This window comes from Panthera tigris, chromosome A2 (assembly GCF_018350195.1).
Source record: "Panthera tigris isolate Pti1 chromosome A2, P.tigris_Pti1_mat1.1, whole genome shotgun sequence".
Lineage (NCBI taxonomy): Eukaryota > Metazoa > Chordata > Mammalia > Carnivora > Felidae > Panthera > Panthera tigris.
Window position 1 is genome coordinate 104,437,371 of NC_056661.1, and position 23,254 is coordinate 104,460,624.

Consider the following 23,254-nt stretch of genomic DNA (forward strand, 5'->3'; position numbering starts at 1 on the left):
AGCTGAAGTTGGAGTCTTAATTGACTGAGCCACCCAGGGACCCCTCTTTCATTATTTATAGAAAGACTTGATTTTGTGATCTTTTGTCTCTCGCTTCTACACCCAAATAGATCATGGTACCAAAAGAATGGAAAGTGAAACAGACATCTTCATGTCCTTTTTACATCTAAACACAATGAGCAAGTAAATTTTCTAAAACCAGGATTTCATTATTCCTTTCAACTTGTCCAGAAATGGTACAGGTCAGAGAAGTATAAAGACTGGAGGGGGAAAATAGGCAAAACTAAATACGGTGTTTTTATCACAGAAAAATGATGGCTTGATCTCTGGAATATGGTCCAAAGCCACAAGATGCAGGGTATATCTTTTGTTAGCTCACTGTGGTCTCCCTGGTACTACTGTCAGTTACTTCTAAGGCTAGGACTACATTTTCCAGAACCCCCCTCTCTGTGTGTTTCTGGGTTAGGGTTTGCCAGTGAGAAAAGCTTTCCAGAGAGAGAGAAGATGGAAGTGGGAAGTCATTTTTTTCAGAGGTGTTTGCAGCTAGATATTTGGATAGATAAAAGATTCACAGTGGCTTCCCAGCAAATTTTCTGTAATGACAGCTTGAGACAGTCAGTGGAGTTTCTGAAGATTGTCAAGTATTGCAGCAGCTCCAAGAAAGCTGAAATCTGCTTGGTGCTTTAGGCTAACATCTTCAAGAACAACCTCTCTGACCTTCAGCAGTTGCTTTCCCGACCTCTACCTCCTCCTGTCCCCACCCTTACCACCAACCCTTCCAACATTCCTGAGATTTCCTAATTCTGCTTTAAATACTTTATATCTGGGTACATCACATGGTTTCTGTTATGCTGACTGATCCCTAATGATAAAGACACCAACCATCACGGTAAGAATTGGGAGATATTCAGTTTATTAGATAATGTGAATGTCTTGAATATCAGATGCATCATCTCAATATGTAAATATCAAATCACATTTCAAAGTCAATTCAAATGACCTGGATTTCTTCTTTGCTTTTCTCTAACAATGACCAGATAACAGCATTCTACATTTGATTAGTTTCTTCAGTCTTCAAAATAATTTTAAAAATGATGTTCAAATAAACTTCAAGTAGTTATCTTCAACTTTTTCTGAATAAAATTTCCATTCTTAAGACAGGCTTGTGATATACTTGATATTAATGGCGTTTTGTCTGTAGTAAGAAGTGGGAAACCAAGTTTGAATGAATACAGGAAAACCACTTGACCCTTATTCATTGTTTGCTACCTCTTCCTCTCTGACGTGATACATAAAGCTTTTGGTTCTACATTTGCTACTAGAGACTAAATACTGCTTTCATAAAACTGAGGTCTAATCCAGATCTTACTTATTTATTTAATTCTTTTAATGTTTATTTATTTTTGAGAAAGAGAAAGAACACAAGCAGGGGAGGGGCAGAGAGGGAGACACACAATCCACAGCAGGCTCCAAGCTCTGAGCTGACAGCACAGAGCCTGACACAGAGCTCAAACCCACGAACCGTGAGATTATGACCTGAGCCGAAGTTGGACACTTAACCGACTGAGCCACCCAGGTGTGCCCAGATTATATTTAAGTATCAAAATAGTTGTGACTAAATGGAGCTTGGATATTACATGACTCCACCTTGAAGAAAAATTACATTCAAGAAACATCCCTGCTCAATAAAACCAAGCACGTTTTTTCCTGATATCCTTCAGGAAAAGACTGTTTTCAATGCGTTGCAACATTTCTCTCCAGTCTTTTTCCTCATCCTTTTCCTTCTCCATGGCTCTCTATTCCTCTATTCAATGTAATAACCAGTAACAAACTGACATAGTGTTTTCTACACACCAGGCACATATGTTAACATAGTTAGTCCTTTAACAACCCTATGATTAGGTGTTATTAGCACCATATGACAGATGAAGAAGCTGAGACTTAGAGGGGTTCAATATCTTGCTGAAGGTCACAGAGTGAACAAGTGGCAGGTCCAATGCTAAATGTAATTAGCAGCTGGGCAGCAAGTTCTGAGGCCTCTCAAAGCCACCTACCCCTCTTTAGCCCTCTTTTGCCCATTTCTCCTTTCTTTGTATTCTTTGTTTCTGGCTAGTAATTCTCTGCTGTTGTTTTCATTGAAATTCTAGCAACCCAACCTAATCACTATCTTCCATTTCTTTTTTCCCCTCACTACCTCAGGATGCTTGAAGAAGGGCCAGGAAAGTAAGCCTGAAGGGAGCTGGGAGGAGCCAGGGAGGGTTCTGAATACCCAAAACGGTAGTTGTTTTATTACTTTTTTCCTGCCTAAAAATTTGTTTTTTACCTTATGTTTTGGAGCCCAAGGAAAAATAAGTAAGTAAGTAAGTAAGTAAATAAATAAATAAATAAAAGCAATGACACCAATGAACAACAGAATAAAGCTCAAGTGAGAAGTGAAGTCAAGAATTTGGACGAACAGGTTATAGTATTCAGGACATGTGGTCCCTGAGCTAGTCTCATTTTGTTTTCCTATTCCTTCTCCATGACTCTCTGTTCTTTTCTTCCTTAAAATGGCTCCAGGTGCAGTCTGAGAAGCGTCCCCATTAGAGGAAATGATTATCTGAGGAAGGATTCAGGTAGTAAAGAAATAGATAAAAATATATTACAGAGAAATCACCTAATTTAGTATGTCAAAGTGGAGTTGAAAGCTTTTGAGCTCATGGAACTTTCTGTGCCATAAAAATCTCAAATAAAATGAAATAATACATGTGTAAAAGCTGCCTTTGAACCAGGGAATTCACATTTTTATTGTTTTTATTGTTCTCAACAACAGCTGATCAAACAGGCACTCAATAGCTTTCAAACCACAGTACTGTTATGAACTTGTTTTTGTTTTTGTTTGTGTTTTCAAAATGGAGGCCATATCCAACCAGGATGGATACCAGTGCAAAGAGAAACACATGTGCACGTCCACTTTGCCTCTAAGCTAAACTGATCCAGTATCACACTTCAAAAAGAAAATTCCTTATCATTTTTCAAATTACAGTACTCCAGGATATGTTGATACTCACAACCCTTGGGCTTTCTGAAGTGCTAAATAGCATATAATTGCTTTTAAAATTAAAACCAATACAGATTAGGGGTGCCTGGGTGGCTCAGTTGGTTAAGCATCTGGCTCTGGATTTTGGCCCCATGTCGGGACTGTGCTGACAGCGTGGAGTCTGCTTAGGATTCTCTCTTTCCCTCTCTCTCTCTGCCTCTCTTTTTCTCAAAATAAATAAGTAAACATTAAACAAAAACCTAATAAAGATTAACATTAAGAGATTTTTGAGAGCTCTGCTGCATTTGTGTGTATGTGTGTGTGTGTGTGTGTGTGAGAGAGAGACAGAGAGAGAGAGAGAGAGAGAGAGATTAGCACTACCCTTGTACATGTAGGAATTAGGACTGAAAAATTCCTTGGCTGTTGATATTTAGAAATTTAATATTGGAGACAAAATAAAATACAGTTTAATCTTAGCACAGATTTGATCACAGAAACTTTTAAAAAAGATGTTTATGTAGCACTAGCCTTCTAAGGAAGTGTGGGGCAATTTCAGGAACTCTAAGAAAGTGTCTATTTTTCCTTTGCTTTCTTGATTTCTTAAGTAAAAATAAATCCTAATCCTAATGATATGAAGAGTTTTTTATTGCTTTCCCTGAAACAGATTTTAACAGGGAGCAAATAAAGAGCAAGAACTACTATCTAGGAAAAGAGTGAGGACAGATAAGGCTCTTGTGGCACACAACACATCCTCAAATCAGTGAAGCAGTGGATTTAAAAGTGGTGGATTTAAATAAACTAGAGGGAGGGGTGAGGGTAGTCTTTTTATCTAGTATTTGACCAAATTTGTGGTGTCAAATACTGTGGTGTCAAATATTTGTGGTGTCTTCTTTCCTAAAGAAGACATCCAGATGGCCAACAAGCACATGAAAAGATGCTCAACGTCACTCCTCATCGGGGAAATACAAATCAAAACCACACTCAGATACCACCTCACGCTAGTCAGAGTGGCCAAAATGAACAAATCAGGAGACTATAGATGCTGGAGAGGATGTGGAGAAACGGGAACCCTCTTGCACTGTTGGTGGGAATGCAAATTGGTGCAGCCGCTCTGGAAAGCAGTGTGGAGGTTCCTCAAAAAATTAAAAATAGACCTACCCTATGACCCAGCAATAGCACTGCTAGGAATTTACCCAAGGGATACAGGAGTACTGATGCATAGGGGCACTTGTACCCCAATGTTTATAGCAGCACTTTCAACAATAGCCAAGTTATGGAAAGAGCCTAAATGTCCATCAACTGACGAATGGATAAAGAAGATATGGTTTATATATACAATGGAATACTACTTGGCAATGAGAAAGAATGAAATATGGCCCTTTGTAGCAACATGGATGGAGCCGGAGAATGTTATGCTAAGTGAAATAAGTCACACAGAGAAAGACAGATACCATATGTTTTCACTCATATGTAGATCTTGAGAAACTTAACAGAAGATCAGGGGGGAAGGGAAGGGGGAAAAAAAACAAGTTACAGAGAGGGAAGGAGGCAAACCATAAGAGACTCTTAAATACTGAGAACAAACTGAGGGTTGATGGGGGTCGGGGGGAGGGGAAAGTGGGTGATGGGCATTGAGGAGGGCACCTGTTCGGATGAGCACTGGGTGTTGTATGGAACCAATGTGACAATATATTATATATAAAAAAATATTTGTGGTGTCTTAAGTCCATTTTGAGGAATATTATTCTCTTTCAGTTCCAGTGCCATAAAATAGAATAGTATTACACTTGAAAGTCATATCTACACATTGAAATCCTTTAAGTGAACATCAGAATTTTGAATAATAAGGTAACTCTACAATGACACAAAAACGATACTGTTTTTAGTTTCAGAGGCAAATAGTAAATCTGTGCATGTTTTTTATTTGGAAATCAATGAAAATCAAACAATAACACAAAGATGTCAATTGCTAAGCAAAATATCTGAGTAGATAGCAGATAGCAATATCTAATATTTATTTTCCATTTAAAATTTAAAATACCTGTACTTTCTTTTCACATTTGGGTCCAGAATATCCATTGCGACAAGAACACACATTAGGAAATACACATCTGCCTCCATAAAGACACTTTTGTTTGCAAATTGCTGGAATATAAAAAAAATTACAATGACCATTCTTTGACACAAATGCTTGTGACATATTCTCTTCTGGTGGTCTGAAGCATGGTCATTAAGATTTTATGAATGACCAATGGCACTCCCATTCTTGTGCAGCCAAAACACACAGACACACATACTCATACACATCAAAAAACAAAACACCCAAAACTCAACACAACAGTTTCACAATTCTATAAAGATATTATTAAAGCAAACAAAATTTTCATTGGCTACCTTTTAAACAGTGGCTATATGTTTTTGTTTTCTTTAGAGAGGAGATTCAAATCAGTAATATAAGCATTCATAATTTGCTTAATAATTTAGCAAAGATTTAAAAGACACAATGCAGTACTGGCCAGTGTATAGAAAACTGACAATTTAATATGCTATCATTGGAAGTTTAATGTGAAACAACTATATTAGAAACTTCCTAAAGATTTTTACACCAGCAATTTCTTCCTCAGAATCTCTCATGAAATTTAAAAATACTTATCTCTATCTCAATATAATTCAGTATCAATCTAGTTATCTATCATCTACCTAATGTATCCACCTATGTCATCATCTATCTTATAGAAAGAAAATGCTTATTATAGTAATAACTTGTAAATGACTACAATGTTCAACATAAGGGAAAAAGTCAAGTGAATTATCTATCTATATATTATATATATAGAATAGATATACATACAGTGGCATAGATTACATAATATTTCGTTCAAAGTTATGTGCTGAAGGACACAGAAAATGCTTTTAAGACATATTAAGTGAAAATACGTATAATATAAAATTACATACAATACAGTTATTTTTCATGAGAGAGGTATCTGCTTCCAGAGTTCATATGGAAAGCTTAAAAATTCAAGAACAATATTCTCTTTGGTGGAAATGCAGCATTAAAAGATTACGTTTTTATCAGTGATGCCATGTGTAGCTGGGCAGGATGTGCAATACACAAAGCCCCACAGCTGAGGGAGTACTTTTCACACCACAGACATCATAGATTTGCATACTTGTTACAATAGCTCTCCAGCAGACGGCAGTCAGACATCTTGGTCAAATAATGTCAATATATAGAGTTTCTGGAAGTTGGAAATTAAGTATTTTGAGGAAAAGGACTTTGAAAAATTCACACAGAAGTGCTGCAAGGTGCAAAAATAAAGTGCACATCTTCAGGCTGTACTCAGAGTACCTCAATCCACACTTACTGGAGCACGTTTCCACATTAACGTGCTTCTAATATCTCATCATTCTCTTTCATGGTCCACAAAGACTTCTCTCCAGAATAAGCAGCCCAAATTAAGGGTGATGGCTCTTTTTTCTACCATTTTATCGCATATAACTCCCAATGAGAATTAGTGATTTTTGAGCACATATGTCTTAAGTAAGTACTAGAAGTGAATTCTTTGATAATATTTTCCTAAGGTGAAAAATGTATAAATTGTAATAGCACTTACTAATAAAATACACTCTAAAAGTCATGAAAATTATATGCGAAATCTGTGATATATGGAAACAAGTGTGGTTCATAAGACATCAAAAAGCAGGGCATGTATTTTTTGTAAAAACACATGGTCATTTTGCAACTATATAATTTCAGTTTACAATACACTTGGATCACCAGTTTTAAGATGATATAATTATTGATCAATTGAAAATATTTGGAGGGGGAGACTTCCAGTTTTTCTCATGAAGCTAATCTTTGTTAATATTTTAACATGTTATTTCAAGTTTTCATAAATTTCAATATTAGATCATTGATCTTCCTCAATACCCTGAGGCCCCATGAATGTAAAATTTTTAACTAAAACAAAAGGGAAATATATTAAAATACTAAAATCACAACAGGAATTTCTTTTGGATGGTAGAATGTGGGACAATTTAGTTTTTGGAACTTTTTCATATTTTCCATGATTTTCATGAGTGGTATGTATTTTTCTCATAATCTGAAAAAATATTTAAAGTTTATGCTAAAAACCTTCTTCACACCTGAGAGAACTTCCAAGGCAGCCCAGAGACCATAATTTGGAGTTATCTGTGTCACACAAAATATTAACATATTTTACCAAATTGTCTTCTTTTAAATGGATATAACAATGAATGAAGATTTCCTTTTATTTCCAAAACGCTTTTTTTTTAATGTATAAGCATTATGGGATTTTTTTTTTCTTTATGATTTCTCCTCGCATTACACTTTGTTTAATAACTGTAACAGATTCAGGTTCAGAACATAGAGTAAAAAACAAATTTTGTAGGCTTACGTATTTGACACTGCACTCCTTCCCATGCGGTAAGACAGTGGCATATACTGGGAGCTATACATTCACCACCATTTTTACATTTCTGAAAGCAGATAGCTGCAAATAGAAATACAAACAAGTTAACAATTTAATTTGCCAGTCAAGTACTCACATAAAACACAAAACATTTCACTGAAGAAAAAAAAGAGAAACAGTTAAAAGTTAATGACTTAAAGGAATTTTTCCCTTAACATTTTATCAAGAACATTTTCCAATGTCACTGCTGATTCTTGAATAAGGTGATTTTAATGGTTGTATAATGTTCCACTGATCGAATGCATCATGATTTAACTTTTCCTCAATTTGTGGGACATTGGTGTTAGGTCTTATTTTTCACCTTGACCAGCACATTATAATAGCTGCTAATTTTATAGAGTAATTTATAAAAAGGGGAAAAAACGAAACATTTGAATGAGGAGAGCTGTTACCAACTCTAAAACTAGCCAGAGTTGAAAGTAGTGTGACCCACCTTGGAAGGTTCTGAACTGGTTGGTCTGAGATGCAGTCATGGAATCTGTAATTTTTTTTTTAACGATTTATTTTTATTTTTGAGAGAGAGCACGTGAGTGGGGGAGGGGCAGAGAGAGAGAGGGGAACAGAAGATCTGAAGTTGGCCCTGTGCTGACAGTGGAGAGCCCGAGGTAGGGCTCGAACTCACAAACCGTGAGATCATGACCTCAGTCAAAGCTGGACCCTCAACCCAGCCACCCAGGTGCCCCGGAATCAGGAATTTTTTACACCTTCCCCTGACCCTTCCTTAGAGAGGGAGACAGGACTTAAAGAACTTGTCATTTATCGTGGCAATCACAGTGGACAGACTGGAAAATACAGCATATCCTCTTTCTCTGCTAGCCTGAAGAAATGAATTCAGAGCAGTTGGCATTTCACTCCAGTTCACAAAAAAATCCCCTAAAGTAGGAACAAAGAATCAAAAATAAAAACAAAACAAAACAAAAAAAAAAAAAACAAAGAAAATGCCCTGTGTAGTAAATTCTGCTTGATGTTCTCATGTGGCTGTAGCATTTAAGAGTATTCCTCTTGGGGCTCCCGGGTGGCTCAGATGGTTAAGTGTCCGACTTCGGCTCAGGTCATGATCTCACAGGGTCGTGAAGTTTGGGTTCCGTTTTGGGCTCTGTGCTGACAGCTCAGAGCCTGGAGCCTACTTCAGATTCTATGTGTCCCTCTCTCTCTGCACCTCCCCCCACTTATACTCTGTCTCTCTCTTTAACGTTCAAAGCAAATAAACATAAAAAAAATTTTTTTAAGAGTATTCTTCTTACGTGTGTTGCATTGTTTCCCTCTCCAACCAGAAGGACAAGAGCAAATGTTTGGTCCTACACATTTTCCTCCATTCATGCACATGGGATCACAGATACCTTAAGGTAAAAGCATGAAATATCAGCCCTCAAATGGCAATAGTTTAGCTATTTAATGTGTTTGCTTTACCTGTAGTTAAAAAAACACATTTAGTGGTATCTTACTTTTTTGGCATCTCCTACCAGTGTATCCTTCACGACAGGCGCACACATTATTTCTCATGCAGCGGCCACCATTCTTACAGGGAGGGTGACAGATAGCTAAAAGAACACATGGCAGCAATCTGAGAATACTCCATATTCAATTATTATATATTACATATTGCATCATGTGCTTGTTATCTATGGGGCCATAAGGCAGAGAAATGTGCTATTAAAATAAAAGATCACATCTGCAAGTCATTAACACTATCCTTTCTAAATCATAAAATCCAATGCTTATAGCTTTAAGCAGCTAGTGGATTAGCACAATTTGAAAGGTATTGATGAAGTATTCATAACAAATGGCATCTTTGATATTATAGTGCTTAAATCACAAACCTTATCTTATGATTCACCTTTCTTAGAAGTAAAGAGTAAAATGATCCAGGCAGAACCAAGAAAGTGAGTCATAACCTAGCTCAAAATAAGAAATGTACCTATTCCTGCGGAAAATAGAAAAATCCCAACAATATATCATATGATTTTTAGAAAATAATTTTTAGTTGACTTTTGAATACCTAACTGAGGTCATAAAGGCAGAGCTTAGTATGTGACTTACTCCTATAAAAAGTTAGTGAAAAATCATTTTAACAATAAATCCCTGGCTTTGTTAGGAATATTTATCAGATAACCTTGATTACATTGTACTAGTATCTTCTATGTATATGCTTCTGCTTCATGGAATTCAGAAGTTAATATTTATCATCTTTTATGAGAAGATTTACATTGCTTCATGTTTCCTACAGATATGACAATAAATGCCTTTATTTAAAAAAATAATACATAGGCAAACCCGCCTAAATAGAAATTTATTTTTTTCTCTAAATGATAATTAAATGGATTTTAGTTTGTATTTTAAAAACAAATGCAAATTAACTGATTTTGGTAACAAGGCTATCATAGACTAATTCCCAGTTTTGAATTAGATCCATCTTTAATAGCTACTTTATTTCCAGTCTAAGAAAAGAAATCAACTAATTTCAAATGGATTCAAAACTGAAAATAATTTAGTACTTTATGTATAAAAACAAAATAACTGAATGATTTTAGCAAATAGATAATTTCCACTCTTTTAGTTTGAACCTTTTCTGATTAATGCTTCAGTCTACTTTCTCTGGTGTTTATTTGGTACTTTTTATAAAAAGTACATTTTCTGCTTCCTACAACTTACGATCATTTCTAGTATTAGAAAAAAAATGTATTTGTTCTATTGCAAAAACACAGTAGGAAATACTTATGGTTAGAAATTTAAAACTAAAACAAAAAGAAAAAACCAATATATAATGGGTAACCTTGCTATAATCAATACTCATCCATACCACAAAACTTGAGTGTAGAGATAAATACTACATTTACACAACAAAACATATGTAAATAAAGTAATATAAAGAGATTATATATTAATATAAAGGTTTGATCTTCTCCACATCTAGTCCCATTTTAGGAAAAGGAAGTTTAGGAGAAAATCCACCTACATATATACCTATATATTCTCTAGGCCTCACACAGATATTCCATGAGACTCCAAAGGGAGCTAAGTAATCCAGCCTCACCTACCATGTGGAATGGACTCATGACATTCAAGGATTTGAAGGATATAAAATGTATTTAAACAACTCTCCAGTGACACATTATAAGCCTTGATTATGAATGGAGTAGTTTAACTCTTTCGTTATGTCTCTAGTTCAATTTTTATCTTCCTCATTTGAAATCCTATAGAACACACAATATCTTGTGTGGATAAATATTTTATCCATTTTCTGCCTATTTTTATTCAGTGACTTTGAATGTGTATACCATTTTCCCTTCCCACCATTTGGGCTCACAGAGGCTCATGAGAGGTTGTGATCTGATAAGAATAAAGCTAATGTTTTTTTATTTCTTCTGCATCTCCTGTAGCATTTCTTAAAAACAATTGTACTATTATTCATGGTAGCCAGCCATGCACTTACAGTATGTACCTCTCGCTCCTTATGGCAACTGTGTGGTTCAAATCTAAAAAGTCAGGAAGGCTGATGCTAGAGACTTTGATTTCAAAATCCATGCCAGCTAGGAGGTTTTAGAGGCTAGCTAATTCCAAAACCTTTTAACATATGTTCAACAGATACTTTTTAGTTCAATACTTAATAATTTAGAGATTTCCTCCTTTCTCAGTAATACTGCTGGCACATAAGTTTTAGAGACATTTTCTCACTATATCTTACATCTACTGCAAGGAGCATGAGAGATATCAGCTTTTATATCCCTTTTAAATTCTGAGTCAAAACTATACCTATAACTCAGAAATATGGGGTTAGACATAGTCACTTGGTTTTCAAGGTTTGCTTTAACGTGGTTTTTACATCTTCCCATTTCACAAAGTGGTTCCTTGAAGGAAATCTTAACTAGAGGAACTCATTTGCTACGCCTGTACTTCAGTGGTAGTTTGTTCTCTACCTCGTCTGCAACCTAAGAATCCCAGTCAACCTCCAAATAAAAGAAATTAAATCACTTCAAAGTATAACATGCCCAAAAAAGAATACGTTTTAGGAATTAAATTAGGACAGGCTCTGACACGTTTTACTAAAAAATCTATTCTGCATTTTGCAAAAGTTCAAAGATACGAAGATGTGGAAAATACATTTTAAATTTCATTTATTGACATTAACTCATACCTACACTGTCAGCCTCAGGACATGCTCATTATTCTGAAAAAATCCATCACCTTTCTATATCAGCGAAAGTATTGAAATAGCAGGCCACGAAGGGGGGAAACGATGCATCTGTATGACCTGATATCACCTTGCCCAATGCTGTGCATAGCTAACTTTTCACAAGTGTTTAATAAAACTAATGTTGAGAGATCGTGAGGTAATAGTGGGCATTAGTGGACCATAAATCAAACATTTTTGCTGTGAGGGCAGAAAAAATGACACCATTGCATGCAATAGACTCCAAGAGAATTTTGCTTATTTGGTTCACACCTTGATCCTACAAAACTGCATGGACAAGTGCCAAAATTGGGAGCCTAATGTATAGTGAATAAATGTAAGTATTTTATTTAAATTTTTTTTAATGATTATTTATTTTTGAAAGAGACAGAGACAGAATGCGAGTGGGTTGGGGCAGAGGGAGAGGGAGGCACAGATTCTGAAGCAGGCTCCAGGCTCTGAGCTGTCAGCACAGAGTCTGAGGCGGGGCTCGAACTCACAAGCTGCGAGGTCATGACCTGAGCTGAAGTCGGATGCTCAACCGACTGAGACACCCAGGCACCCCAAATATAAATATTTTATATAATAACTCAAACATTTTCAGGATCTGGTCATTAAGCAGCCACAACTGTAACATCACAAGAAAGAGAGAAAAAAATAGCACTGTCCCCTTTGAGACTTGTCTTGTGTTTACTCAGAGTTCTGTTTATGCCTTTCTCTTTGTATTCATAAAGAAAGAATAATTACCATTCTGACACTGCGCACCAAAGAATCCATTTGGACAGAAGCAAGTGTTTGGCTTATCACAGGAACCACCATTGAGGCAAACAGGGTCACACAAAGCTAATGAACAGCAGGGGGAAGAGAGACCATAAAAGTTTTATTATTTAAAAAATGAAAGCTGCACTGAAGTACAAAATGGTGCCTAATGAAATATTTTATTTTTACTGCAAGGAAAAGCCATAACCTATAATTAATTTGACTTTGCCAAACATAAGAGGAATAAAATAAGTGGATAATAGCTTTGAAAGTGTGTTCATTAAGTTTACAAACATTACCAAGCTAAGAATATGGAGGTTATGATTAGAATTCAGAATGCCCTCTGCAAGCTGAAAACAATGATGGGAAATTAGAAGACATTTCAGCAGCACTAACTGGACAGTCTGTAATCCACTCAAATACACTTCTTTAGGCCTCCATCTCAATTCAAATAGGAACACTGTGCTCAAGTCCTAGCACACTCAAAAGCATTCTGCTTAGCTTCTTTACCTTTGTTCCCCTTTGAGAGGCACCCCTAATTCCATTTTCCAACTCAGACTTTACTCATTCTCCAAAGTCTACCTCAATACTATCTTCTTCCAAACTGCACTTGCCAGAATGAATTTCTGTCTTCTCTGCTTCCAAGGAACTGTGCATTAATTACATTACTTATTATAATCCAACTTGTACCACAGTCATTTAAAATTATTGTATCCTGTGTCTTCTTCACTAATGACATGCTACTTGAAGTCAAAGCAAAAATCAAATTGATCTTTGTTTCCCCTTGGATCATGCTTCACACATAGTTCGCAAGCTATAAACATTAAGTTAAACTTATGTTGAGAAAAGTCATTAGATCACAATGGATTAAATTAAACACAGATAACTGCAAACATTGCTGGCAAAAAATTAAGCCTGATACTCTGATAAAGAAATGGAATAGAGTGATGGTGTCGTTTAACTCAACTGCTTGAATGTTTCTTGAAACAGAATGTCTGTGTTGTGATAAAAAAAAAAACTTGAAAGAGATTGAAGATTGAGATGTAACACATATTTGTTTCTCTCCATTATAAGGCAAGTGGATGATGAGAATATAAAGGCATAAAAAACAAAAAAAGAAGTACTGGTTGGGCTAGATAACACTAAAGCTGAAATATACTCTATGGCCTGATACAGGAAGAAAAAGAATAAAAATAAAAGATACTTTTATTAAAACTTCATACTAATCTTGTCAGATTAGTTTAATGCTTTTGGGTGCTGGTTTAGGACATTGGTGCATTTAACATTTTTTTTTTAACTGACTTATTCATTGAAAAAAATTCTGATTTTACCTGTACCACAAGTAGGTCCCGACCAGCCAGGCTTGCACTGGCAAATATCTGGTGTAAGACATTCACCTCCATTTTCACAGTGCCTGTTACAAATCACTAAGATCATAGAATAAAAATAAAAGCAAGCTAAATTAGGCTTGGAATTGGTCATGTTATTGGGTATTATCTAGGTAGCTCATAACTGCCAATCATATCCTCTAATAAATAAATTCAGAGAGAAAAATAAAAGTAACATATTCTTTGGCTTTAAACAGTCTCCAATTGTCACATTCAGTTACTTTTTGGTAATAGAGTTGGGGAAAGAAGAAAATCATTGAGCTGAATGGTAAATAAGAGTTGGCTATTTAAGAAAATTATTAGTTACTAATGAAAATAGTTTTAGATATAAATAAACAAGATAAACTTATAGGCAAATCAACAAACTGGAATTCTTATTATCTCAAAGAAATGGTCATGGATAGGGTAAGGAGAGAGTTGTTTACAAGAACAAACTTCTTTATCTTAGTACTGGAATCCACTGTTCCCAGTGGCATACAGAATAACAACTGTCATAATAAATCATGAATGTATGTTTGTTTGTTTTTTTAATGTTTATTTATTTTTGAGAAAGAGACAGAACGTGAGTGGTGGAGGGGCAGAGAAAGAGGGAGACACAGAATCCAAAGCAGGCTCCAGGCTCGGAGCTGTGAGCACGGAGCCTGACACGAGGCTTGAACTCATGAACTACAAGATCATGACCTGAGCTGAAGTCGAATGCTTAATCGACTGAGCCACCCAGGTGCCCCAGGAATGTATATTTTTTAGTGTTTGGGTTTATCTTAGTATTAAAGGCATCAACTATTAAAGGGAGCAGTTTCATTACATTAGGCTGCAAGAGAGTTTTGCTTACTTGTTTCACACCTTGCTCCTACAAAACCATAAGGACAAGTGCAGAGATTTCCAGCCAAGCAGGTGCCACCATGTTGACAAGGTGGACTACAATGTTCTACAGACAAAAATTATGTTATTAAGTCAGATCCTAATTAAGAATATGTCTGTTTATATTTATGAATCATAGCCACAATAAACTGTGTTGTAAAAGCAATTTATGATAAACTCGGCTTGCTTTTACTATGAAATTTAGTTCTGTGGGATCGACTATACAAGTTGATACTCTCAAAACACCAACAAATCATCATCATGTTTTGGTTTATAAAACTGTTGGTTAGCTGAATGGAAATATACCATCTTAGGTTTCTTCTGCAAAGTGAGACACACACTCCTCCCCTAAAAACAGAATACTTCTATATTTCCATAATTATTTTCCTATGTCATCGATATTACGTGTTTCTATTAGTTCACTCTGGATTTACTTTAATTTGTTATTTTGTACCTTGCCTTGCCATGGAAGTATTTAGTGTGGATCTTAGATTATTAATAATTATTTGTACTGTCTATCAAAGTATATTCTTTAAAATATTAAAAATAACAAATGTGTTTCTTTAAAATATTTAAAAAATGTCATTTAATAAACTCCCCTCTTAAGATTTCAACCAAAGTAATAACATTATGTGCCTATAGACATGTTTTTAAAAACCACTTTTTAGGATTCTTTTTACTATCTAATATCTTCTAATTATTTGGTATTTAGCACTTTCTTGGAGTCATGTTTTACAAGTCATTCAATAATCAGGTGTCCTTTACTTGAAGCTAAAATATATGTAGGGATATGGCACCTTAAAACCAAATATCCAAGATATTTCTGAAGACAATTTTACCAAGGACAAATAAGCTATTACTCTTTGGATTTCTAATGAAATTGAAGTTTTTAAAATCTTCAAATAAATTATTTTTAGAAAACATTAAAAATCTTAGACATCCTCCCCAACATTAATGAATATATATCAGTAAAGACACAGTAAAATGGAATTATCTTTTTAAAAAAGCTTTAAAAAAGTGTTTTATCTTGGCTCTATTATTTGATTTTTAATTTGAATTATCACCTTCATCACAGGTTGCTCCAGCACGCCCTGGGGGACATTCACAAATGTTAGGCTTAATACATTTTCCGTGGTTTTTGCAATCAGGATGACATAGAGCTGTATAAAATAAAGCTCAGGTTTTAGAAATATCAATTATCAATTAAATTCATTATGCAAACTAACGAGTTCTATACCTACCAGTTTGGCAGTTAGAGCCAGCATAACCAGGTTTACATTTGCATATGTTTGGGGCAACACACTCCCTGCTTTTCCCACATGGGTGTCTACAAATGGCTGCAAAAATCAAAGGAAAAAGGATGAATTGTTGATACATGTTGCCCATAGACTTACTTGTAAGAAAAGTAAAAATCTCTGAAATTTGAAAATTTTGATGCTGCTTATTAAAGCAATAACCATTGCATTTATCCATAAAGTTATTTTCCCCCTTATATTTGTTTTACTATTAGAATGACTGAAGAACATGATTAATATGGTCAGAAATAAGTGTCATAGGTGGTAATTACTCCCTTTGCGAGGCCTGATGTTGAAGATGGCTGCTAACCAGAAATGGGATTCCAGTCCTTTCACGGAGGTCAATAAAGTTCCAGATACTGATCAGATAAATGCTGGTAAATGTCAGAAATAATCAGAATTTCAAAGAGCAAGATACTAGGACCACATCTTAAGTTTACAGGTTTGTATTCCTTAAGCTTCTTTAAGTGCTTGATATATTCTAACTATTAGGCATTTAATGTTTTTCTGAGGTGACCAAAAAGTATGTGGTTGTTAATATGGAGTTTTATATTACGAACATATAAGTCCTGAAAGTCATTATTATCACTATTCCTACAAACAAACAAACAAACAAACATACCTCTCAGTAATACCGACAACAAGGGGATATCCCAACAGCTCTATTGCTTAAGTTGGTCTCAAACAAATCAAAACACAAGCAACACAAAACAATAATAACAAAATAACAACACAAAATAGCTTCAACAGTGTTAAAGCTAAAAATTTGAGTTGCATCTAGGAAAACAATACTGATAATTATGAAAAGAAGTAAACGCTCCTTTCAAAATTAAAGTGATGCCCAACTTGTTTTTTCCTCAAGAGCTGGAAGAAATACAGAGAAACATAGTTTATGCAAATAAGCAAATATGCCAGAATTAGTAATTTAAAGTACTAAATGCCCACTGTGAGATGAAAAGAACCCAGACAACAATGTTATTCACATCCTTATTTTATCTCTTTAGCTGCTTAATGCTAGGAAAGTCAGTTAGCCCTCTAAGGCTCTGTGTTCTCATCTGGATGATGGGAAAAATAACACTCCATACATGGAGTCTTTATGGATTATATGACATAATTGATACAGAATGTTTCTATAGACCTTGGAACACAGTAGATACCCAAAAACATATTTATACTATATTATATAGTTTATAGTACTATATAATAGAAACGTTCTTTCTAAAAATAATGCAGGAACACCCATGTTAATTTTTTTGAAATGTGAAGAGGGGATACACAAACAATAAATAAATAGAAATTGGTGAAATAAATGGAGTAAATAGAAATTAATACATAAAAAAGAATCTCTTCTTAATTACTTAAATGTGAACTAATTAGTTTTCTTTCTATCTTCTAAAGAATTTTCATACTACCTCTGCAATTGATACCATCTCCGTAATATCCAAAGGGGCATCGTCCACATCGGAAATGACCATCTGCGGTTGGCACACAGGAAACACCAAGAAAACAAGGTGATTCAGCACAAGTTGATATTTTGGTCCATCCAGGCTTTTCCGGCAAAACAGTGATGGCTCTAGTAACTGATGATGTAAACTCATCCTTAAATTGTATGTAACCTTGGGCAGACCTGTTGATTTGAGAATTATGCCCCCCTGCCTCTGTTTGGATGGTACTCTGTATAACATCCTTTGCTTTACCATGGGAACTGTTTGGGTTAATGCTTAAGGAACTTGGGTGTTTCACAGAAACTACCAGTTCCTCCAGACTGAGATTTGTAGTGATAGTATGATCCACATGTTCAAAACCTGATATCTGATGGGAAATAACTTTCTCTGAATTATTCATCTGAGAGGTAACTGATTTTAACGAGAATCGTGAGATGTCACTGGTTGTGTCCAAGAACTTTTTGACAGTAGGAGGACCGTGGGTAAAGTTCACACCAATCAGTGAATGATCTGTTGATGGTGGCGGAAATTTTATACCTAACAACCAAAAAAGAAAAGGAAATGTAAGTAACATTTATTAATGTTCTGCCCTTCCCACTATATTTAACGTTAAGTAATTTAATGTCTGGTGCATGTATACCATTACACTAGGAGCAATGTGGTAATAAGAAGTCATCATACAGTCCCTGCCTTCAAGGGATTTGTAATCTTTTTGGATACACAAGGAACATAGAACATTAAACATTATAAAAGTTAAAGAACAATAAATAATAATTTTATTAAAGAGTTAGAAATAGCCAACAAACATTATTGACCACTTCATACACTGAGGCTCACAGCAAAGAAAGCATAGTGTTGTCAATAACGGACATGTGAGCAACTCATAATGATAATCTGAAGAAAATTTTTATTATATTTTACTTATTTATTTTATGTTAGTAGGCTTCATGCCCAGCATGGAGTCCAATGCGGGGCTTGAACTCATGACCCTGAGATTAAGACCTGAGCTGAGATCAAGAGTTAGATGCTTAACTAACTGAGCCACTCAGGTGCCCCAGAAAAATTTAACTTACACAAACATACTATGTATAATTTTAAACTAAGAAGTCTGAGATCTTGATGAGATAAACAAATTTTTTTTTTTTTTTTGCAAAATACAAATGATTAAACTGGTGGAAGAAAAAATAGAGGAGTTGATAGAACAATTACCATGAAAGGAAAAAAAATAATCCAAAGTCGCCCCCAAAAATGATGCCAGGAAGGATGATCTAATGGAAAAAAATTACCAAATAATCAAGGAAAGACTGTTTTACAAAACTCTTGCAATGCAGAGAAAGAGATGAAAGTTTTAAAAACATTTGATGAAGTGGCATAATCGTCGAGTCAATATTATTTATTAAAATACATAAGCATTTAATGAAATACTAGCAAATCAAATGCAGCAGTGTGGTTACAGATTACTACATCAGGATAAATAAACTTGTATCTCTACTAATTGAATTATATTACATAATTATATATTTACATTACATAATAAAGAATGCAGTGTAAAATAACGTTAAAAAATGATCTGATCCCATTTTCTGTTGAAAACATTCTAAAAAAGTTAGCCTAAGGAAACATTAACAGAAACTGCAGCAAGTAATAAATGCTGAAAAACTGATAAAATTTAAAAACTACTTCTAATTTAAAACTAAAGAGAATTCTGGGAAATCAACAAATAAAAGGAAAATTCTTCAACTGGATGAAGGATTTCTAGCAGAAATCTACTGTGGTATCATACTTAATGGTGAAACATGAAAAGAATTTCCATTAAAACCTTTAAGAAATAATTCCCTGCCTAAACACTCTGCACTGGAGGTCCCAGCCATTACAATGAGGACACAAGTTTGAGAACTGAGACTCTATAGTCAGACTGCTCAGGTTCAAATCTCTCTTCTTTTACAACGTCTATCAGCCTGAACAGATAACCCATCTATGGCTCTGTACAGATTAGTAACTTCCGCAAAATGGAAATAAGAACAGTTACTGTCTATAGCTATTGAAAGGACTGAATAATATATAAATAATATTTGTCTAGAGCTGATATGTTGTAAATACAGGCTAACTTGTAAATCCTATTATAATGAGAAAGTAAGAGGAAGAGACAAATTGGCAATAAGTATTGTCTATTTATAAAACCAATAAAGAGACCCAACTATAAAAATAGCATAATATGAGTGTTTAGTAAGGCAATTGGATGTATGAATAAATTAAAATCAAGACAGCTTTCCTATGTTGCAGTAATCTACAATGATATTCTGCAAAATAAACAAGTGCAATGATATCTCACAAGATGAATAGCTAATGTTACATAAGGCAAAGGCATAAAGAAAGCTAATGTAAAATCTGTAAGGCCTTTATAAAGATAATCAGAATATTAATCAAATAAAACAAGACTTATAAAGACAGCAGAATGGAAAAGGAAAGGCTGTATGAAATAATGAGCTTCTTAATATTTTTAGAGTTTGAGCAGATGTTGGACGACCAGGGAGTTATAAAATGTAACTTTAAAATGGTCACTTCCAACCATAAGCTTCTCTGAGATCACCTTAAATATCATTTGTTCATTATACAACATGAATCATTTTTCTAGAATATAAACCAAAGAAGTCAATGGATTAGCAAGAAAAAGAATAATTTGTAAACCACATTATATAATCTTAGGTGACCTTTATAAAAAAAAATTCCTGAAATAATGTTAGTGTTCTGGAAAATGAATGGGAGGTATTACTTGTCATTAGCTTTTAACTAAGACCATTACTTACTAGAGGCATTTCTGCTTGTTGACTTAACACGCCTCTCTCTCTGCATGACATTTTTATCATTCTCCTTAGTTTCACTTTCATCAGAACTTGTAAGAACCACAATATGTGTTGTAGATTTGTGTAAAAGCTGTGTTTCAACTGTAAATGTATGCGTGAAAAACAGATCAAACTATTGTAAAACCGAAACACTGTGAATGAGAACATACGATAAAAATGTCACTTGGGGGGAGCACCTGGGTAGTTCAGCTGGTTGAACATCCAACTCTTGATTTCCACTCAGGTCATTATCCGAAGTCCCGCATAAGGCTCTGTGTTGAGTGTGGGGCCTGCTTAAGATTCTCTCTCTCTCTCTCTCTCTCTCTCTCTCTCTCTCTCTCTCTCTCTCTTCGTCTGCCCCCTCCCCTCTTTGAGCTCTCCCTTTCTCTGTTTCTCTCTCAAAAAAAAAAAAAAAAAAAAAGTCACCTGGATTGAACTCTTAGCAAATTAGATTACAGAACTAGCTTAAATTTCACCTCTTCAGCAAATCCTTGGGTTATGGATTGAATTGGGTACCCCCAAATTTATTTATGTTAAAGCCCTAACTCTAAATGTGACTATATTACCTTAAAGGAGGTAATTAAGCTTAAATGAAGTCATGAATGGGGCCCTAATCCACTAGGACTGGTGTCCTTTTAAGAAGAGCAGGAGCCACAAGGGGCATTGCACATGTGAGGACACAGTGAGAAGGTGGCCATATCTCAGCCAAGGAGAAAAGTCAGAAACCAACCTGATCTTGAATTTCCAGCCTCCAGAACACTGAGGAAACAAATTTCTGTTGTTGATGTCACCCTGCCTGTGCTATTCTGTTATGGCAGCCCGATCTGACTAACAGATGTTCCTATAGTACCGCACTCACCCAACCACCCAACTTCATCTATCTGTGTTCTCCCACAGAGCTTTGTCCTTCACGCTATTGATTTTTATGTGTCTCCTTCCTCTTCTCGTTAGCAACCTCAAGAATAAGAACTGTGCTGCATTTACTTTAATGGTCAGTGACTCTGTTGCCTACTTTAAAACTAAGTAAACAATACCAACAATAAAAGAAATATTTTGCATTAACAAGCATCTTCCTAAAATACACAAATGCTTCTGACAGAGTTAAGAAACTTACTAGTCACTCATGTGTAATGGGATTTGGTTCAACTTGCTTTCCTCTTAAATTCCACTTGATACAGGTTTTATTCAGGGAATGAGTCTTTGTTTGCAAAAGGCAGATGTTAGATCACTTTAGCGTATGGAGTGAACGGTGTGATATGGTTGAGTATTTGGAACTGGATATTGAGGGGGAAATGTGAGTGGCTGAGCTACTAATGAATTCCCCTTACCATCCAGCACTATGCTCCTCAAGTCTGTTAGCTCCAGGGCTAGATAGTCCCACCTCCATCTGAAGCACAAAGTAACATTACATCACTAATATATGTTTTTCATCAAAATGGGGTCTTATTCACTGGTGCAGCCACTCTAGAAAACAGAGTGGAGGTTAGTAAAAAAGTTAAAAGTAGAACTACCCTATGATCCAGCAATTGCATTACTAGGTATTTACCCAAAGGATACAAACATACAGATTCAAAGGGGGTACATGCACCCCAAGGTTCACAGAAGCATTGTCAACAATAGCCAAACTATGGAAAGAGCCCAAATGTCCATCAACTGATGAATGGATAAAGAAGATGTGGTGTATAAACACACACACACACACCACACACACACACTGGAATATTATGCAGCCATCAAAACGAATAAAATATTGCCATTTGCAACAACATGGATGGAGCTATAGTATGTTATGCTAAGCGAAATAACTCAGAGAAAGATAAATACCATATGATTTCACTCATAAATGGAATTTAAGAAAAAAACAGATGAAAATATGCGAGTGGGTAAGAAAAGAATAAAGAGAGAGGGAAACAAACCATAAGAGACTTAAAGATAGAGAACAAACTGAGGGTGCATGGAGGGATGTGGGTGGAGTATGGGCTAGATGGGTGATGGGTATAAGGAAGGCATTTGTTATGATGAGTACTGGGTGTTGTATGTTAAGTGATGAATCACTGAATTCTACTCCTGAAATGAATATTGCACTGTATGTTAACTAATTAGAATTTAAATAAAATTTTGAAAAAAAAAAGAAAATAAAGAAAATAAAGAAAAAATTATGTGGAAAAAAATGGCGTCTTCTTCACTTAATGATACCAAAATATAGTTCTTTCATGCTGTCTTCTATAATTTGCTTTTCTCTTTTAAGCTTTTAAAATGTTGATATCCACCAATTTTTTGTCCTTCTTTCTCTTAGTGTTATCTTTGGGCAATTTTATCCATGACTGATGACCCTAAGACCTGTATCTTTAACTTAATCCTCCCTCCAAAACTCCACTTGGATATTCCATAGTCTTCTCAATCTCTATGTATCCATACTGAACTCATTATCTTTCCCCTTGCAAATCACTTCTTCTTCATGTGTGTGTCTTAACTCAGCTGAGGCTGCCATTACAAAATACCATAGACTGGATGTCCTGAACAACAGGAATTTATTTTCTTACTATTCTGCAGGTAGCAAGTTCAAGATCAAGGTGAAGGGCCATTCAGTTCTTGGTGAGAGCTCTCTTCCTGGCTCCCAGACAGTCACTTTTTCCCTGTGTCCTTATAGGGCAGAGAGAGAGAGAGAGAGAGAGAGAGAGAGAGAGAGAGAGAGAGAGAGAGAGAGAGAATAAGCTCTCTGGTGTCTCCTCTTATGAGGATACTAATGCTATCGGATCCTAATCCTCCCTTATGACCTCATTATGACCTCAATTAATTCCTTACTTCAAATACAGCCACAGTGGGGGGGTTTGGAACACAACCTATGAATTCTGAGGCCACACAATTCAGCGCATAGCAAAGTGAATGCCAATTCTACATACTCATTCATGTAAACTGAGCTTTTGGAATTTAGTAACTCTTTACCTCACCATGCTAATCCCAATCATTGACCATG

General features: G+C 35.3%; 1 protein-coding gene across 6 annotated transcripts in view; it reads right to left on the bottom strand.

Moving 5' to 3' along the window:
• Window positions 1-890: 890 nt before the first annotated feature.
• VWDE (von Willebrand factor D and EGF domains) overlaps window positions 891-23,254 on the bottom strand; it is a 77,099-nt gene continuing 54,735 nt past the window's right edge. Inside the window, exons 20-32 of one of the 6 annotated variants that reach the window (XM_042967362.1) lie at window positions 20,242-20,379; window positions 17,402-17,971; window positions 15,936-16,031; window positions 15,759-15,854; window positions 14,666-14,761; window positions 13,777-13,872; window positions 12,434-12,529; window positions 8,961-9,056; window positions 8,760-8,855; window positions 7,949-7,993; window positions 7,441-7,536; window positions 5,061-5,164; window positions 891-1,195 (exon numbers count right to left, since the gene is read on the bottom strand). In XM_042967362.1, the coding sequence (XP_042823296.1) occupies window positions 1,181-1,195; window positions 5,061-5,164; window positions 7,441-7,536; window positions 7,949-7,993; window positions 8,760-8,855; window positions 8,961-9,056; window positions 12,434-12,529; window positions 13,777-13,872; window positions 14,666-14,761; window positions 15,759-15,854; window positions 15,936-16,031; window positions 17,402-17,971; window positions 20,242-20,379 (1,640 nt within the window). In that variant the 3' untranslated portion in view covers window positions 891-1,180. Of the gene's footprint in view, window positions 1,196-5,060; window positions 5,165-7,440; window positions 7,537-7,948; window positions 7,994-8,759; window positions 8,856-8,960; window positions 9,057-12,433; window positions 12,530-13,776; window positions 13,873-14,665; window positions 14,762-15,758; window positions 15,855-15,935; window positions 16,032-16,611; window positions 16,854-17,401; window positions 17,972-20,241; window positions 20,380-23,254 lie in introns of those variants that run through there. The other 5 variants (XM_042967373.1, XM_042967379.1, XM_042967368.1 and 2 more) reach the window with 5 other exon arrangements.